We start from the raw sequence: 19,979 nt of genomic DNA on the forward strand, positions 1-19,979 counted from the left end.
GGAAGTAAATATAAAATCATGGCTGACAAAATTTGTGGATTACACAAATACTGATGGAGTGGTGAATGAGAAAGGGCAGTCATACTGAGTAATCTGGATCACTTGGTAGACTACATTTTAATACAACCAAACACAGGCGCGAACTTCCTCTCTACCCACAGGGTGCTCGACCCCTGCCCCCCAGACCTGCCCCCATTCCACCCCTTCTCCCAAGGCCCCACCCCACCTCTTCCCACTCCTGCTCCACCTCTTCCCAACCCCTCCCCCAAGTGCACCCACTTCTCCCTCTCCCTCCCAGTGCCTCCTGCTGTTCCACAGTATGCAGGGGGTGCTGGGAGGGAGGGGAGGAGCTGGCTGCCGGTGGGTGCTAAGCACTCACTAATTCCCCCCCCACCCCACCCCCCCTTGGGTGCTCCAGCCTATGCAACCAAATGCAAAGATATACATCTAGGAACAAGGAATGCAGGCCATGCCTACAGAATAGAGAACTGTATCCTGGAAAGCAGTGACTCTGAAAAGGATTTAGAAGTCATGGTGGACAAGCAACCCAACATGAGCTCCCTGTGTGACGTTGTGACAAAAAGGACTAATGTGATCCTTGGATGCATAAACAGACGAATAGTGAGTATGAGTAGGGAGATGATTTTATTTCTGTATATGGCATTGGTAAGACCATATCATTTTCATGTCCTTTTTTTCAGAATGTTAAAAATCTGTGAGTGTGCAGAAAATAGCCACAAAAATTGTTTGAGGGCTGGAGAAAATGCCTTACAGTTAGAGACTGAAAGAGCTCGATCTGTTTTAATTTATCAAAAAGAATATTGAGAGGTGACTTGATTATAGTGTATAAATACCTTATCGGGAGAAAATAGTGAGTACTAAAGGACTTTTTAATCTAGTGGAAAATGGCATAACAAGAATTAGACTTTGCAAGTTGAATTGCCATCTCACCAGTTTACACAGGGTTACAGTATTAAGTAACATCTAACATCCATCTGGCACTGATTACTTGGCAACTTGGGTAAATATAATGCTGTACAATGTCTGAAGCCCCTTGAAAGGCTCACAAACCTGCTCACAAACCGGGTAGAATTAGTGGGGGAAGCAAAAGTGGATGGGAATCTGGGAGGCAGTGACCATGAGTTGGTTGAGTTCAGGATCCTGACGCAGGGAAGAAAGGTAAGCAGCAGGATACGGACCCTGGACTTCAGGAAAGCAGACTTCGACTCCCTCAGGAAACGGATGGCCAGGATCCCCTGGGGGACTAACTTGAAGGGGAAAGGAGTCCAGGAGAGCTGGCTGTATTTCAAGGAATCCCTGTTGAGGTTACAGGGACAAACCATCCCAATGAGTCGAAAGAATAGTAAATATGGCAGGCGACCAGCTTGGCTTAATGGTGAAATCCTAGCAGATCTTAAACATAAAAAAGAAGCTTACAAGAAGTGGAAGGTTGGACATATGACCAGGGAAGAGTATAAAAATATTGCTCGGGCATGTAGGAATCATATCAGGAGGGCCAAATCGCAGCTGGAGCTGCAGCTAGCAAGAGATGTCAAGAGTAACAAGAAGGGTTTCTTCAGGTATGTTGGCAACAAGAAGAAAGCCAAGGAAAGTGTGGGCCCCTTACTGAATGAGGGAGGCAACCTAGTGACAGAGGACGTGGAAAAAGCTAATGTACTCAATACTTTTTTTGCCTCTGTTTTCACTAACAAGGTCAGCTCCCAGACTGCTGCGCTGGGCATCACAAAATGGGGAAGAGGTGGCCAGCCCTCTGTGGAGATAGAGGTGGTTAGGGACTATTTAGAAAAGCTGGACGTGCACAAGTCCATGGGGCCGGATGAGTTGCATCCGAGAGTGCTGAAGGAATTGGCGGCTGTGATTGCAGAGCCATTGGCCATTATCTTTGAAAACTCGTGGCGAACGGGGGAAGTCCCGGATGACTGGAAAAAGGCTAATGTAGTGCCAATCTTTAAAAAAGGGAAGAAGGAGGATCCTGGGAACTACAGGCCAGTCAGCCTCACTTCAGTCCCTGGAAAAATCATGGAGCAGGTCCTCAAAGAATCAATCCTGAAGCACTTGCATGAGAGGAAAGTGATCAGGAACAGCCAGCATGGATTCACCAGGGGAAGGTCATGCCTGACTAATCTAATCGCCTTTTATGTTGAGATTACTGGTTCTGTGGATGAAGGGAAAGCAGTGGATGTATTGTTTCTTGACTTTAGCAAAGCTTTTGACACGGTCTCCCACAGTATTCTTGTCAGCAAGTTAAGGAAGTATGGGCTGGATGAATGCACTATAAGGTGGGTAGAAAGCTGGCTAGATTGTCGGGCTCAACGGATAGTGATCAATGGCTCCATGTCTAGTTGGCAGCCGGTATCAAGTGGAGTGCCCCAAGGGTCGGTCCTGGGGCCGGTTTTGTTCAATATCTTCATAAATGATCTGGAGGATGGTGTGGATTGCACTCTCAGCAAATTTGCGGATGATACTAAACTGGGAGGAGTGGTAGATACGCTGGAGGGGAGGGATAGGATACAGAAGGACCTAGACAAATTGGAGGATTGGGCCAAAAGAAATCTGATGAGGTTCAATAAGGATAAGTGCAGGGTCCTGCACTTAGGATGGAAGAATCCAATGCACCGCTACAGACTAGGGAGCGAATGGCTAGGCAGCAGTTCTGCGGAAAAGGACCTAGGGGTGACAGTGGATGAGAAGTTGGATACGAGTCAGCAGTGTGCCCTTGTTGCCAAGAAGGCCAATGGCATTTTGGGATGTATAAGTAGGGGCATAGCGAGCAGATCGAGGGATGTGATCGTTCCCCTCTATTCGACATTGGTGAGGCCTCATCTGGAGTACTGTGTCCAGTTTTGGGCCCCACACTACAAGAAGGATGTGGATAAATTGGAAAGAGTCCAGCGAAGGGCAACAAAAATGATTAGGGGTCTAGAACACATGACTTATGAGGAGAGGCTGAGGGAGCTGGGATTGTTTAGCCTGCGGAAGAGAAAAATGAGGGGGGATTTGATAGCTGCTTTCAACTACCTGAAAGGGGGTTCCAAAGAGGATGGCTCTAGACTGTTCTCAATGGTAGCAGATGACAGAACGAGGAGTAATGGTCTCAAGTTGCAGTGGGGGAGGTTTAGATTGGATATTAGGAAAAACTTTTTCACTAAGAGGGTGGTGAAACACTGGAATGCGTTACCTAGGGAGGTGGTAGAATCTCCTTCCTTAGAGGTTTTTAAGGTCAAGCTTAACAAAGCCCTGGCTGGGATGATTTAACTGGGAATTGGTCCTGCTTCGAGCAGGGGGTTGGACGAGATGACCTTCTGGGGTCCCTTCCAACCCTTCTATGAAAGTCTCAAATTTACAACAGTGACCATCAGTACACCACTAGTGTAATCACTAGAACCAACTACCAAGGGAAGGCGTGGATGCTCTCCATCCCTTGAGGTTTTCAACCAAGTTTGGATACCCATTTAGAAGATATGCTTAACCAAATACAAGCTTTGGTTTAGTCAAACACAAGTTACTGGGTTCAATACAGGGGTAAGTGTGTGAAATTTAATGGCCTATGCTAGATAGGTCAGACTAGGTCTCATATTGGTCCCTTTGAGCCTTAAACGCTATGAATCTACTGTGGGAAGGAATCTGTTTATATGGTAAAGTCCCCACCCTCTGTTGTAACCATAGTTTGCCGCAGGCAGGTTTGCAAATATAGCTAGCATAGGTCAGTACATAAATCCTTACATCACTTAGGGCAGTAGTTTTCAAACTTTTGTACTGGTGACCCCTTTCACATAGCAAGCCTCTGAGTGTGACCCCCCTCATAAATTAAAAACTTTTTAATATATTTAATCCCATTATAAATGCTGTGTGCAAAGCGGGGTTTGGGGTGGAGGCTGACAGCTCACAACCCCCCATGTAATAACCTTGCAACCCCCTGCGGGATCCAAACCCCCAGTTTGAGAACCCCTGACTAAGGGGGACATGAAGACACGTTCTGGGTGATGCCAACAGAAGAGGGGATGGAATTCTGGAATCAGAAAGTTCCATAGTAGTTAGTGATGACAGTTAGGGGGTACCCCAACCCCACCAGAAGAGCTCCAGTGGGAGGGAGGGAGCAAGCAGATTTCTCTGCAGGAAACAAGCTGCTGCTGCTTGTGGGTTGCTGTGTAGAAGCTAGTGCCAGTGTTCTGTAACCAGGGGGGTTCCAGTGCCAGAGTTCTGTTACCAGGGCTGGGGGTTTCACTTGGTTTCTCTTCATTTCTGTGAGAAAGTTCAGGAAGGGGAAAGGGGCTTATTTCAGAACAGCCAATCTCTCCATGGCATGCAGAATAAATGCAGCAAAAGGGTTACAGGAAAATACCCACGGGTGAACAGGGACCTGGATTCGGGTTCCCACCACACTTTTAGCATTCAGGGTTCTGCATGGCACCCATGTATCCAGCATAAGGGTAGGTTGCTCGCTAAGTGTCTATCCCTGCCATGACCCAATCATTTGTGCCTCCTGCCTCTGTGAGGCTATAACCCTGATCTGCATCTTAGACACTTACATGGAAATGGTGAATGGCAGGGCAACTTAAACATCCTCATTAGACTGCAGACTTTATGACCTAAACACTGGGAAAGGGGGGGTGGGGGGTGTCATATTGCTGTTCATTGTTATAAAGCTTTTGATACCAGAGCCACATATAGAGTCTGTAAGAAAATGGAAAATATTTTTTTGGGGAAAAGAAAATGTTTGCAAATTTTCCCCACTTCCTGTCATTTTGTTTCAGTAGGTATTTTCTGACCAGCTTTATTGTACATGGTTCATTTCAGAGGGAGTTGCTTTAGTGGACTATCCAGTTAACAATCGGTTACCAATTTAAGGTAGACCAATACCAAATCCACTTCGCGGTAGATTAGTAAATCTAAGATCATCTCTTTCAAAAATTGTCCTGGTATTCTGACCTCTCCGATCCCAACAATATTTACCTGTGTGGAAAGCAGGATTAGTTTACATGAACACATTATCTTTCAGCACCTATTGCCAAAATAGGCTTTTAAAAAAACCCCAATTAGCTTAGGCCCCAGTACTACAATTTATTGTAAGCAGGTGCAGCAGTCCAGCTACATGCAACAAGTAGAATCGGTACCTTAATGCAATTTAAAGGAATTATTTCTATGAAGTAGCGTGCTTTCGCCTCCATTTTTTAACTTGCGACTTTCACACATTTGGATCTTATACAGTTCAAAGTACATATCCAATGTATACTAAACTGAGAAATTAATTTGCAAGTGTTATTTAAACTGTTTTTGTAGCTTGCATGTTGATATGTGAAAGACTAGTGCACAAAGTTAAATTGCAACAAACTGGAAAAAGCCAAAAATATCGAAGTTAAGGGCAGCATTAACTCTGTCTTTATTCTGGCAAGCATATTGCCTAATAGTGTCTCTGGTATTTACTGGTTTGTAGCACTTGCATCACCACCAACATAAAACTTGCACTTGCTTGCATTTTTTAAACTACTGTTAAAAGTTGCATTTATAGTACTTGATTACTATAAGAGACAAATATATTTGCGTAATTGTCCTACCAGTTTCTTTACTTTGTGCATGGTCCATTTCAGTTAGTCAAGCCCTTTACATATGTGAATACTCCCCCTGAGTTCAGTGGGCCTACTCATGGGTATAGAGTATGTCTACACTATAAACAAAAGACTCGTGGCAGTGCATTTCAGAGCCTGGGTCAGGGATCTCAAACTCAAATCACCACGAGGGTGCAAAGGCCGCATCACTGGAATCTTTTCATACTACGATACAAAAGTATAGTAAAAAATGAAGAGCAATATAGTATGCTATTAAAAGTCAATGTATTAACTTTTTAAAAATTGTAATGTGAAGAGTTTTAATAAAATATAAACACTGTGACTATTCCTTAAGTGGTCAGAGGGGAGCGTGGCTCCTATGGTGGGCTGCAGGAAATAACTCTGTGGGCAGCGTGGTTGAGACCCTTGGCCTGGGTTAACTGTATTGGGCTTGTGGGGCTAGCACTATAATACAGAAATAGCAGTATATACATTTGGGCTTGTGTGGGAGACTGGGCTCTCTGAAAAACCAGGGCAGTGGGTCTCAGAGGCTGGACTGTCCTGAATGTCTACATTGCTAGTTTTAGCCCTGTAGCAGCCCAAGTTAGTGACCAGGCTCTGAGACTTGCTATCCCAGTTCTTTTTTGCAGTGTAGAGGTACCCAAAGTTATTCATATGGGTTGGGGTCTTTGCTTACTCATCTTTGACATAGCAACAGTGCATTTTTTTAAATCAGAACAGCATTTTAATAAATATGATTGTAAAACTTTAAAATTGGCAGTACTCAAAATTATATTTGTTTTTGCTGTGTTAACATTTTTCTCCACATACAAGTTTATACAAATGCACAGTATAGGGTGACCAGATGTCCCGATTTTATAGAAAAAAAACAAGGAATACTTGTGGCACCTTAGACACTAACAAATGTATTTGGGCATAAGCTTTTGTGGGCTAAAACCCAAGTCAGCAGACGCATGCAGTGGCAAATACAGTAGGAAGATATATATAAACACACAGAGAACATGAAGAAATGGGTGTTGCCATACCAACTCTAAGGAGACTAATCAATTAAGGTGGGCTATTATCAGCAGGAGAAAAAAAAACTTTTATAGGGATAGTTCTGATATTTGGGCCTTTTTCTTGTATAGGTGCCTATTACTCCCTACCCCATCCCGATTTTTCACACTTTCTATCTAGTCACCCTAGCACAGTAATAGCGTTTTTAGATTTTTTTTCTTCTGTTCTTATATGGGAAACCACCACCTATGCCAGTTCTTTACAGGAAGATACAGGACACATACCATGTGTATTAAAAATCCGCAGGGAAAGTAATTACTCCTACGTGTGCAAGAAGCCACTTTCAATATGTAAAGGTCGGGGTTCGGTTTCAGTCCTATTTACAAGACACCACATCACACCAATCACATTGTAGAAGCGAACGGATCGATTTGTTTTCCACCAGGGCTCGCTTGGAATTATCCCGGGCCAACCTCTCTCCTCCCGAGCTCCGCTACTCAATCCGATTTTATTTCCACATGCAAAAAAATACAGAACCGCCCCTCCCCCCAAAATAGTAAAGAAAAAAAACGACCCCAAAACCAACCCCTTTAATTTCCCCTCAAAACGGAGGGGGGGCAAAGTTTCCAGGATGGGCTGAAAATATATTTTGGGGGACGGGGGAGCCAGGCCAGCCCCGTGGGTCAGTGCCAGACTGGAGTGGGGGTGCCCAGGCCCCGCCAGGCAGGGGGCCCGGGACACCAGCAGCTCCCCTCTCCCCGGACCGCGCGGAGCGGCTCTGAGCCCCGAGCGAAATTTTACGGCCGAGCTGGAGCGGAGGAGGCGGCGGCAGCAGCAGCAGCAGGAGGAGCCGCCGCCCTCCTGTTCGTCCTCCCCGGCAACGGCGCCGCCGACTCCCGGGCCCGCTCCGCTGCCCGCGGCCCCGGGCGCTTGGCCTGAGAAGCGGCGCAGGCAGCGGCGGCGGCGTCTCCCTTCCGCATTTTCCTGGGTCTCTCTCGGGCAGTGACGTGACGTGCTGACGGCGGGCCCGGCCCGGGGAGCTTGGCCGCTTCCACTCAGCTCCGAGCTCGGCCCCTCCCTCCCCTCCCGCCCGCCCCGCCGCAGCCACCGCCGCCGAGCTCGGCCCAGTCGCGCTGCGAGAGGCCGCCCCGAGCCGAGCGCCGCCGCCCGCCACCCCGCACGGTAAGCAGCGCGGGCCGGGCCTTCTCCTCCCCGTGCCCGCACCAGGCCGCGGCGCGGCGCCGCAGTGCAGGCCCGGAGGAGGCCGCAGCTAGGCCGCGCCAGGGCTCCGGCAGGAGCGGGCCGTAGGGCCGCGAGCCGAGCTCCCGCCGCGCGACTGGGTGCGGCGCAGCCGGGGCCGGGCCGTGTGGGGAGCAGGGTCTGGGCCGGGCCGGGCCGGGGGGCGGCGGGGCCAGGCCGCGGGCTCGGCCGTGGGGGGCTCTCGGAGCCTGTGGAGGAGGAGACAAGATGGCGGCGGGGCACAGAGGCTGCGAGAGGCGGGGGCAGGGCGCCGGCCGCCATCTTGAATTAATCGCTCGTCCCAGCAGCCAGGCTTCCCCGCGTGCGGGCCGGGCCAGCGAGGGCGGCCCCAGCCCCCCATCCCGGCGCTGGCGCTGTCCGCCCCCGGCGGCTTCCTGGGCCGCTGCAGCGCCAGGCCCGCCAGCAATGGCCCCCGCACTGCGGAGGGAGGAGGGCGCCCGCCCTGCCGCCGCCGCCACCACCCCCCCCCCCCTCGGGAGGGCGCAGGGCAGGGCAGGGCGCGCCGCGCTGCAGTCCGACACGCACCCCTCCCCCCGGCGGTGCCTTGAGCGCGGCAACGCTGCCTTGTTGCGAGCGCCGAGCGGGGGCCCTCGGCACGGTTCCCTGCCCATCCAGCGGGCTCTGCGGGCGAGGGGGAGCCCGGGAAAGGCTCCCTTCCGTGGGAAGAATGGCTGCCTGCCTAGCGGGGGCAGTGAGTTCTCCCCCAGCCCCGGCTGTAGAGCCCCCTTCAGTGAAGAGTTTCAAAGAGATACTCGGGGCTAAATGTTTCCCCGATTTTAGGCTTTATTAAAATCAGCACAGACATCGTCTGACCCAAAACATCCCCCGTGACCCTCTTTTCTTAATCCAGAGGAAACAGCCTTTTGCCCAGTGTCTGCGAATCCAGCTGAGTTAGTGCAGGAGAGTGAACATGAGTTTGGAGCCTGGCTGTAGGCCACAGGGAAACTATGCTGGATTTGCTGCCCAAACTGAGGGAGATGCAGAAAAAGAAACAAGCAGCTAACGATATTTGGAACATTTGTCATGGTTTTCGGACTTACTTGTGAAGTTGAGCCCTTGCTTTATAAAGGTGTAGTTTTGAACATGATTCTTCCTTTGTGTGTGTGTTACATTCTCAGTGATCAAGTCAGGCAGAGGAACAGTAATTCTGTACGGTTTCAGCACAGTAATAAGTTGCTGGTAGGCTAAGGCATTGGACTGCTCAGGGCTTTAACCCAATTATGGGGACACAATTAGATCCCGTCTACACTACATTTACTACCCTACTTTTAAAACTGGGATGTGACCAGATCAGGGAAAATCTTGTAATTGGTTCTCCTGACTCAATTATACTTCTGATGTAGATGGGGGTCTTTCACTGGGGATGGGAGGTAGGGGATTTTGCTGATTGCTCTTCACCAGTGGAAGTGGGGTCAGGATTTTGTTGTGCTTTTAAGAAATTCTGTACAGGGATGAGGGAGATTTTGCTATGTGTATTGGTATTTTTATGGGAATGGAGGTGGGTGAAGGATATTTGTGTATTACTCTCGTCCGTAAGGATGGAGAAATGATTTTGCTGTATCTTAGGGTTTGTCTACACTTAATACACTAGTAGCATTCCTACAACTGTACTGCTGTAGTACTTCAGTGTAGACGCTACTTATGCTGACAGGACATAGTCTCCCATGCACGTAAGTAATCCACCTCCCTGAGGGGCAGTAGCTAGGTTGACGGAAGAATTTTGCATGTGAATTTAAGGTTAACTTAACTACGCTGCTCAGGCATGTGGATTTTTCACACCCCTGAACAACGTAGTTATGTTGACGTAATTTTCTAGTGTACACCAGGCCTTAGTCTTCCCCCTCTTGCTTCTTTTGGAAGCGGGTTGGGTAGTGGAATATGTGTGTTTCAGTGGCATATTATAATCTCACTCTCTCCTGCACATGTTCTTTCTCCGTTCATGGCTTTCTTGAATGATTATATTTAAGGTCAGAGTTATGGGGAAAGACGTAAATAACATCTGGGGAAATGAAGGGTTTTGTAGGGTTTTTTTTTATTGAATTGCCAGCATTTTAATATAATTTGTATTCCAAATATATTTTTTCTTACTTGTTCTCATATCAGAAATTTGCCTTGATTTTCATTTGCCCAAATAAAGCTATATTGCTTATATAAGCAGATATAATAAGCATCCTGTTAGCGCTGTCTTCATAATTTAGCTTTACAGACTAAACTATATAATATTTAAGATAATACTTACTCTAGATCCACATGAAACTGACTTAGTCCCTGATCCTTCAGTTGGATTTGACTGTGCAGGCGGATCTGTATACCTGCAAAGAGGCTCTTTGAAGCCATTGAGGTTCTACATGGGTGCAGAAGTCTCTGCATGGATCTAGTTGTAGGAACGGGGTCTTAAAATGTATTAAGGCAAATCTTATTTATTCCGGTAGAGGCTAGCTTAAAAAAAAATCATAAGACTTCTATGTTGTACAAGTTACAAGTGGTAGAAAGTCTATCCTTGATTCACCCACTAAATCTTAAAAATCCACTTGCTTGGAAAGCTTTCTCAGATGACTGAAATCCAACATTTGCAGAATGTAAGATAACATTTGCAGAAATTCTGATCTCAACGGTTGAGCATGAACAGAGTGCAAACAAATATAATGCTGTCTTCCTGAATTTGCAGATGGACAGCTCTAGCACCTCTACTGTTGTTGGTATCTTTACTAAGTTGCATCAGGGTGAGCACTGACCAGAGACTTGTCAGTTTTTACTGTTACTATTCAGAATCTATGGGCAGCCTTGAGTAGTTATGAGAATCAGGTCAATTGCACTCTTTTGGAACTTAGAACAGTAGTAGAGAAAAGCAATGGAGTTATTCCTAGGGGAGAAGGACCCAAAAGGAGAAGCTGAGTAATGGAGACCTCCCTGTGCAGTAGCCAGAAATTTGAGGGAAGGATAGGATAACAGATGGATAACATCCATCGCAGGAGCAAGGAGGCCCGTGGCGTGGGAGTGGGGAATAGAAAGTGTGAACGCTCCTTCCAGCAGCCAGTGGGAATTGGGGCTTCAAAGTCATCAGACTCTAACTTATCAAAGGTTAATATGTATGACAAGATGGAGTCATTAAGTAGGGTCCATAAATAGTACTTCTACTTGGCATTGCTTGGGGACAGAGCAGGTCACTCCATCTTCTTTGTCAGTTTTTGGCTGCCAGGTTTAGTTCTTGCTACTAGGTATCTGATAAATTTACAAGTTCTGTGGGTGCATTAATGAGGGGGATGCATAGAGGGGTATGTTAGAGAGGATAAGTTAGAAAAGAGCAATAAATGACAGTAGAGAACATAATGTAGGGAAAGATTGAGAGATCCAAATGGGTGGAGAAAGAGAGAAGGAAAAGAAGCAACCATAAGAAGGCATCACAGGAAAACATACTATTGTAGGAAAGAAATTCTTAATAGACTTAATAGACCTGAACTTGTTTAATTACTAAAGCTGAACAAATTTGGGACTGGTGATTAATACTTGTATAAATGTTTATCTTAGAATACCTGGGGTGCTAGAGTTCTTGCTTTTCTATGATAACAAAAGTTGACAAATCTGATCTTTCCCATATCCAAAGTTAAAAAAGTTTCTTCCTAATGAGTATTTGGGGTCCTAGATCTGTGGAGGGATCTGCTTGGGCAGAGTGCCATTGACATAATATCTTAACATTCAAAGTGGCTTGGTTGATCTCAACAGAACTCGATAACAATCTGTCAGTGCAGATCCCTTTTCTTCGACTAGAGTCCTCCACAGTCTATTCAGTGTAGATCTCTTTTCAGAATCTAGGGTCGTTCAACTGGACTTTTCCAAGTAACAAAGGAGTCCACGAACAAAGTATCATTTTTACCTCAGACTGCAACTGCGGTTCTCATAGTTTAATTTCTGGCTACACTCCTTCACCCCCCCCACCCCAACTTGTTTACATTATTTTTCTTAACAGGAGGATTTGTTAGCTGGGAGTAGCAGAGGATTAGGTTGTGCAAGGATGGGGTTGGAATATATTTGCTTCTGGCTGGGTGTGTGTGTTTGGAAATGTTTGTTTGTTTATATTTCAGATAAACTCCCCCATGCAAAAACTTAATTAATATAAAGGAAAGATGGAGAATGAAAACAAACTGTTGAAGTTTTCAGTTAAGGTTTCCACAAAAATCTTAACTCTTTATATTGGGCTCATGCATTGTAATAATGCATTATGGTGATAGTGCGGGGTTCCTGCCCATTATTGGCAAAAGTGTTTGGAGGGAGGAAAACCACATGCCTTCCTCCTACTGACATAATTCTTCCTATTGGAAGAAGTCTTCAAGGAGATTCTGTGGCCTCTCCCTAGTCTTACACATCAAATCCCCCTAGCTTGGGATTTGTACTGGCTCTTATTTTGGCCAGACTGGTTTGCTCAACCCTAATTCTAAAGCATATATGCAAGGGGGTAGAGTTAAGGTTAGAGTGGTAAATTGTAATGAGAAATTTCTTAACCTTTTAGTATTTAGATTTTTGGGGGGATAGGGTGATTTAAGATCTAATCAGTTACTATTCATCAAAGAAGTTTTGATGCTGTATCAAACTATAGAGAGTTGATAGAATTCTAAATTTGATAGTGTTTGAGACCAGATGGTATTTTTAGTCTAAAAGCAAATGGGTGACGCTTCTCTGGGGAGCCTCTGCATAATCTCACTCATGAGATTCAAAGTGCCTGTGACATGGGGGTCTGGAACCTTGTGGCAATAACCATATGGGACCCTGAGGGAGGTATGAAATGCAAGCCCTAGCTACCTTAGTTCCTTTCTGACTGCCAAAGGCTGTGAACGTAAGGGACCCTAGAGCAGTGTCCATTTCTGATTCTATTAGACATCTACCTTTACTCACCTTGAGTAATTTTGTAATCATTATTAATTTGAGAACTCCTTAGCCCATCATCCATCTGGGTTGTACTACTTACCAGTCTCTCGTGAGTGGATATTTGCAGAGGTTTCCCTCTTTGGGGAATACCTGTATGTATTCACTTTCTCTGCCCTTCTTCCTCAGAATTTTCTATACCTCCTTGAAGTATGAGGTTCAGGAAAAATGAACTGAGGTGTGTAGGGGTCATCTACGCTTTGTTCAACCTCTGAATGTTCAGTCACATGAGATGCTTTTGGGAGCCCCAAAGGGTATGGCTTTCCAGAGATTTAGGAACCGCACAGGCACCTTGAGTGAAATCTTGGCCATACTGAAATCCAGGGGCATTTTGCTTTTGACCTCAATGGGGCTAGGATTTCACTTGTTGAATAAGAGTGTGAGATATGCATAGGGAACTCTCTGAGAACTACAGTTACTGGGCAAGTAACCTTTCTCTTCTTTATTTTTTTCAGGCACTGTGACTGATGAGAATTAAAGGCCATGGATGAAGATGGACTTGAACTGCAGCCACATGAGCCAAACGCGTTTTTTGACCCAACAGGTCTGACAGGAGATAAAGCATATGAGGCCCTTCATGTTAAACATAAAATAGATTATAACCAGTCCGTTGTCGTTACTGAATAGTGCTGGGCTGTTTTGTTATTATTTTTGGACTGAATGCTGTACTTGTGATTTTATTTTTAGTTCAGAACAAACTAAAGTAACTAAAATGTATTGGCTACAGGATACTCTGAAAGGAGAAGTGTTTGGGGGTTATGGCAGACGCTCAAAAATGGCTGACCTTACCCATAACAAAATTTATGGTCTCTTTTAGTTGAATGCTAGAAAACTGGTTTATGTTAATTTGTCAAAGAAATGCCAGTGGCTAATAAGAAAGTAACAGTTTTTTAGTGCTTTTTCAACTACCATATCTCTCTGTAAATAGATATGGTCAAAGATACCAGAATGCTTGTGGTAGATAGATATGTTGTTTATAAGCTGAAGACAAATTGTAATAATTTTCAGCTGATAAATATCAGCCATGTTCCTTGAATTACTGTGGATGTTTTAAACATTGGTTTAATTATATTTTTCAGGGTCTGATGCAGCACATATGGATGGAGATCAGATTGTTGTGGAAGTGCAAGAAACAGTATTTGTTTCAGATGTGGTGGACTCAGACATAACTGTGCATAACTTTGTTCCTGACGATCCAGATTCTGTAGTCATCCAAGATGTCATTGAGGATGTTGTTATTGAGGATGTTCAGTGTTCAGATATCATGGAGGAGGCAGATGTGTCTGAAACTGTCATTATTCCTGAACAAGTGCTGGGCACAGAGGTAGCAGATGAAGTTTCTTTAGCACACTGCACTGTTCCAGATGATGTTTTAGCTTCTGACATAGCAGCAGCAGCATTGTCTATACCAGAACATGTACTGGCAAGTGAATCAATGCATGTACCTGAAGTTGGTCATGTGGAACATGTGGTTCATGATAATGTTGTAGAAGCAGAAATTGTCACCGATAGTCTGGGAGAAGATGTAGTTTCTGAAGAAGTGTTGGTAGCAGATTGTGCCTCAGAAGCAGTGATTGATGCCAATGGAATCCCTGTGCAGCACCACGATGATAAGGGCAACTGTGAAGATTACCTTATGATTTCCTGTAAGTTTATGGGGAAAGCAGTAAAAGATAGAGTGAATGACATTGACTGGGGTGCTGTTTGAAAATTTTTGTTCCTTTTAAATAATGCCAGAGAGAAAGAGAGCTTTCTGAAATATTTATAAGAACGAAGTCTCATAAATATGCATGAATATTTTCTGTTATAATTGTGTTCCTGCTGAGGTGGTTTATTTATGAAGCTAATATAGATAAAGTAATTTTTCCAGCTATCTGATTATTAAAATAAGCCTTTTAAAATAAAATACTCATGTATTAGTTTACAGAACAATATTTTATGTGAATACTTTCTGTAACGAAGATGTAAAATGCCACTTACTTAATAACAACTATAGGAAATAAACCTGGCATTGCTCCAGCATATACATTTAGACAAATGTATATGTTGCAAAATCACTAAGAAAGCAAAAGAATGGTTTCACATAAGTGGAAGAGGGACAGCCACAGAACTGTTCTATTTTTCTGCAGTTTGAAAAATGTCTTGCATCTGAAATACTATCCTTAGTGTTTTTGCTAATCTCCTCTTTTAGGTATATAAATACAGGTAGCAATAACTTTTTTCTTTTCTATTATAACGTGTTTCTTCTCTTGAATAAACTGAACATGTGAGGGTACACTATTAGCAAAAAGGACAGCCACTATTGCACATATTTGGGAAGCTCCCTTGAACTCAAGATTTTCGTTTTTGAATATTTTTAAGCCCCTTTGTACCAGTAGAATGGTCTATTAGAGTTGCAATATTGAAACAGGTGCGTGGGTGTGGGAGGGACACCACCAAATCATAAAGTTAATTCCTCTGTGGGAAATAAGCCTTTGCTCAAACTAACACTGATTTTAATGGTGTTATCTGATTAACATTCTTGGGTACTATATAATTTATGAAAGATATTAAACAGGTTTTTGTCGTAGAATCATTGAAATAGAACAGACATATTGTATCATTTAGCCCATTTACGTTGACCCTTGCAGGATTATTTGTTTTGTCTAGATTTTAATGACTCAAATAATGGAACTTAACTGATGTCATATATTGATTGATTCTTGCTTCGTTTCCAGTACAGGTTCTTTGACTAGTTCTTCATTGTCTGCATGTTGTTCTTTGAATATTTCTTTTTTTAATGGAATTGTAGTTTGTTTTGGCTTAACTATAATATCGTCTTCTGCACTCATAGATTTGAATATTTCTTCTCCTTGCCTCCATGATCACTTGATTTCTTAATTCCCTAACAGTTGACTTCCTAGTGTTGAATACCCTTGTGTAGCTGTGTTTTAAAGTAATATGGAGATTGACTTAATGGTCCCTAACTAAGAAACCATCCTTTTGTACTTCTTAACTGTAGAGAGTAATTGACTGAAAACATGAGATAACCTCATCATGTTTAACAGAACCAAGATTTTTTATTCTTAGTCAGTTACTTCCACTTGGTGAGAAGTAGATCCAGGGTGGTTCCTTCACTGACTTGATTCTTTACTTTCATTGCTATTAAATGCCAGTGTGTTTTTAAATATTTTTGTAATATATTTGGCTCTTCTAGCTCAGGTACTTAAGTAAATTTAATATTTTATATTCACCCTTTGTTGCAAAGCGTATCTATTGTTTTTCTTTATATTTTGAATTGAATGTGCATTCTAGAATTTGAGTTAAATGAAAGTGTCCTCCATTACCTTCTACTGTATTTAAAGCCTGCCTAACAAGTTCTACTGGTTTTGAAGTCAGGAGGTTAGTAATCCCTCTTAAGTGGAGATTGTCTAATCTAAATAGTCACTTCATTATAGAAAAAAAATCAAATGATCTTTAAATTCAAAACCGTCCTCTTTACGTCTACAGTATATGTCTGTCTTGGTCTTCAGGCTCAATCTTCTCCATTCTTCAGTTGCACTTGGTACCAGATGGCTCTCAGAGAAGATCACCAACATCAATCTCACCTTTAATTCCCCCCCCACACACCAAGTCCCAGAGATCATTCTTGATTCTATCACAACTTTTTTCACTTATATTTATCTAAATTACGCATCCTGGGCAAATGGGTGAGTAGAATTTTGTGAGGTTGACTTAATCTAAGGTACCTGCATCATAGTATCTAAATGCTGCCGGTTTCCATGTGTACTACAATACATGAACATTTGCCTGTTTTCCTCAGAATACTTTTGCCCATCACTTGAGAAGCAGAATATTACTCTGTTCACTTTATATGGGTCACAAGTTACCTGTCCCATATTCTTCATTGGAATTCCTAGGTAAGATCACTTGCCACCTTCTTTCTGTCGGTTGGTTCCCTTTCATTGTTTTCCCTTTGCTGGATAGGCTACTCTTTGTACCTGGCTTCTTCTTAATCTGAGCATCATCTCATTTTTCAAGATTGGTTTAGCTGTTGCTCAGGTGAGAATGGTTGAGTGAGTGTCTAACAATTGAATAAAGAAAAGGAGTACTTGTGGCACCTTAGAGACTAACAAATTTATTTGAGCATAAGCTTTCGTGAGCTACACTTTGCTCACTTAGCTGTAGCTCACGAAAGCTTATGCTCAAATAAATTTGTTAGTCTCTAAGGTGCCACAAGTACTCCTTTTCTTTCTGTGGATACAGACTAACACGGCTGCTACTCTGACAATTGAATGGCTCCACACATGCTTTTCTTATTCCTTCTTCCTCTCTTCTCATTTATGGATTGAACTGCATTTTCTTTTCTGATAGTACCTGTCTTAGTGATCTACATTCTGTGAGACTTTCCTTCAGCAAATTTATCTACTGTTTGAATCATCCTTTTCCCATTACAAATGGAATCTAACATGTAAATGAGACTGCCTTGATTTCCTTGGATATTGCTTCCAAGATAATGCTTCTTACCACTAGCGATGCTCTCTTTTTGTGTAGATACTCTGTCTTTGCCCTCAGAAACTCAGTTGTTTGTTCTGAACTGGGTCCTGGCTATTTATACCTAACTCAGCTCTGCCTTTGGATCCCTAAGCAGAGAATGAAAACCACTGCCAGATGTTAAGCAGCCTGGGAAAGGATTCCAAGAGTTTTGATAAACCACACTTTTCCTTTTATCCATGCCAGAAAAAGTTATTTAAGGAGGACTCTTGAGATATCTTGGCCAGAAGGGGACAGATTATGGACAGACACACATCAATCCAACTCCTCTAGTCATAGACCGAAATTATGATTTGGAAAGCCATTTCTTCCTAAATGGAAATGTAGCATTTTAGTAAAATGTTAAAAAATGGCCATAGACAGAAAGATGTTGGAGTTTATCATGGAGGACAGTACCTTTAGAGCTGGACATCCAACTGAAATTAAGGTTTCTACATTCCGGATTTTACTCAGTTCGTCAAAGCAGGAGACATGCAATTAGCTTTTTGTCGCTGAACAGAGGCAATAGAAACAGCTCCATCAGAAGAGAAGTTGTGCTGGATGTTCTCAGTATATTTTGTACAATAAGAATGGTAAAATATAAATAATCAGTATGGGAAATCTGAAGAGATGAAGGTTAATCTAGGAAACTTTGTATTTGTCCAGTATTCCGCAAATCTAGGAAATTGTCTGATGTCAACAGGTATAGCAGGCACATTACGTTCACATCCTAATCAGGCCTAGAGTAAGAAATATTTGATTCATGTACCAGAACCAACATTTTCAGTACAGGACCTTTTCAGAACCAAGGGTATTCACAAAGATGGTAACAGTGATTGTATAATTACTTAGGTTTAGAAGGGGCACATTCTCCCCCACCCCCTTGGATGATATTTTTATAAAGTCAAGAGCAATGGACCTAGTCAACAGAACCATAATCCATATGACTTCAGTAGTGAAGAATCATGGTTTTGTAGCAGATATAAAAAATGTTTTTGTTTTACAGGCTGTCTTCATCAACAACCTGGGAGTACAGAGCTATTTTCTCTTGAGGAGATTCTTAAAGGTGCAAGACATAATAATAGTTTTTTCCGTCAAAAAAGTAACATTTGCTGTCAGACCCTATCTAACCATTATAATGGTACTGTGCATAACTGTCCTGCCCAAGAATGTTTGAGATCACTGTGTGTTGATCATAAAGTGGAAGACATTAGGATGCATTGGTAAGAGTTATATTCAAGAGCTTAGTTTTTACTGTGCTGGGTAGACAGGAGCCAAATTATGGGAATTGGAGCTACTTTGCTGCAGAGCCCACCAAGACCGACTAATGACAGATATCAGCCTTGAGTCTTGGGAAACGTATCTATGATAGAGTTCTGTTTCTTGGGATTGTAGGAAGTTCGCAGTGTCCTCTCACCATTAAAGAAATATCAGGATGGCCTGGCATTGTGTTGGACACCATCGTAACTGTGTTCTGTGTGGAAAAGAAAGTGGGCACAAGATATACTAGTCTACATCAGGAAGTAAAATTGCCACTTTCAGTGAACAGAAAGTCTGGCCTTTCAAATACAAATAAACAGTGTAAATGTTCAGATTGAGCAGAAAGTCAGTTGGGGAAATACAGCCTGTATAGGAACCTTCTTGAGTATAAACATTATGGAAGAATGCAACCACCTTTTGCATTAAGGAAATACTAAACTAAGCAAGTTGTTCTAGTTGGCAAACAACTTATCCTAAGTATTTTGTCTGTTACCTGTGATAATGAGAATTTTTGCCAACGTAAGGACAGAACTCACGTTGTTCTTATTGTTCCAGACTGACTTGGGGCCAGATTCTTATCTTAGTGAAATTGATGTAAATGTGGAGTAATTTTTTTGGATTCAGGGGCTGGATTGATGATGCATTTATTGATGAGTATGTACATGTAAAAGGATGGCACCTGAATTGTGCCCAATTTGTATATTTTTTGGAATAGAGAAATGTAAGAAGATTATACCATTTGGTCTTTCCAGGGTCACATTTTGACATAGTTTGTAGTGCAATTCGTTCATATATAAGAATTTTTCATTTTAGATGTAATGTTTGATGGGAAGCAAATGCTGTAGTAGTATGATGATGATGGGCGATCATTTGTTACTGAGTATGATCATCTTCCATGGGAGTTATGGGTCCTCAGGTGGCTAATAAGGCCAATCCTTGAACCACATGTTCCATTACAATGAGGACAGATGTTTTCAGGCTCAGCAGGAGGCTGTTGACCATGACAGGAGACCTGTCTCTCCTTCCTCCTGTGCCTCTTGTCCTCTTCAGCTTGTCAGCGAGCAAGTTCAAAATGCAGGGGACCATCACGTAGGACTTCGCTCCATTTTAAACAATCCTGGGCAAGTGTCTCCCAAGTATCAATGTCAATATTAAATTTTTTTAGGTTGTCCTTCAGCAAGTCCTTACAACGCTTCCGTTGTCCACCCATGTTACGGTAGTAGTATAGTAGACAATTATATATTAATAACATTGAATTAATCTGTTAAGCTATATTTTGTTTTTCCTTGTACTGCTCTTAGTCATTCCTTTATTATCTCTTGGTCTTACTGTTATTCTTCCATATGGAGACTATCTAGATATGCTTTAGATCAGGGGTTCTCAAGATTTTTCATTTTGTGGACTACATTAACAGATTATTTTATGGACCACTTCTACGTTTGT

General features: G+C 43.1%; 1 protein-coding gene across 7 annotated transcripts in view; it reads left to right on the plus strand.

Annotated features, from left to right (window-relative positions):
- The window catches only part of ZFX (zinc finger protein X-linked), a 221,199-nt gene that overhangs the window by 184,630 nt on the left and 16,590 nt on the right, over positions 1-19,979 (plus strand). For 2 of the 7 annotated variants that reach the window (XM_073357499.1, XM_073357489.1), the window contains exons 2-4: positions 13,219-13,308; positions 13,844-14,410; positions 18,283-18,342. In XM_073357499.1, the coding sequence (XP_073213600.1) occupies positions 13,248-13,308; positions 13,844-14,410; positions 18,283-18,342 (688 nt within the window). In that variant the 5' untranslated portion in view covers positions 13,219-13,247. Of the gene's footprint in view, positions 1-7,307; positions 7,767-8,694; positions 8,914-13,218; positions 13,309-13,843; positions 14,411-16,434; positions 16,454-18,282; positions 18,343-18,476; positions 18,500-19,979 lie in introns of those variants that run through there. The other 5 variants (XM_073357480.1, XM_073357470.1, XM_073357510.1 and 2 more) reach the window with 5 other exon arrangements.

The sequence above is a fragment of the Lepidochelys kempii genome, chromosome 1 (assembly GCF_965140265.1).
Source record: "Lepidochelys kempii isolate rLepKem1 chromosome 1, rLepKem1.hap2, whole genome shotgun sequence".
Taxonomy (NCBI): domain Eukaryota; kingdom Metazoa; phylum Chordata; order Testudines; family Cheloniidae; genus Lepidochelys; species Lepidochelys kempii.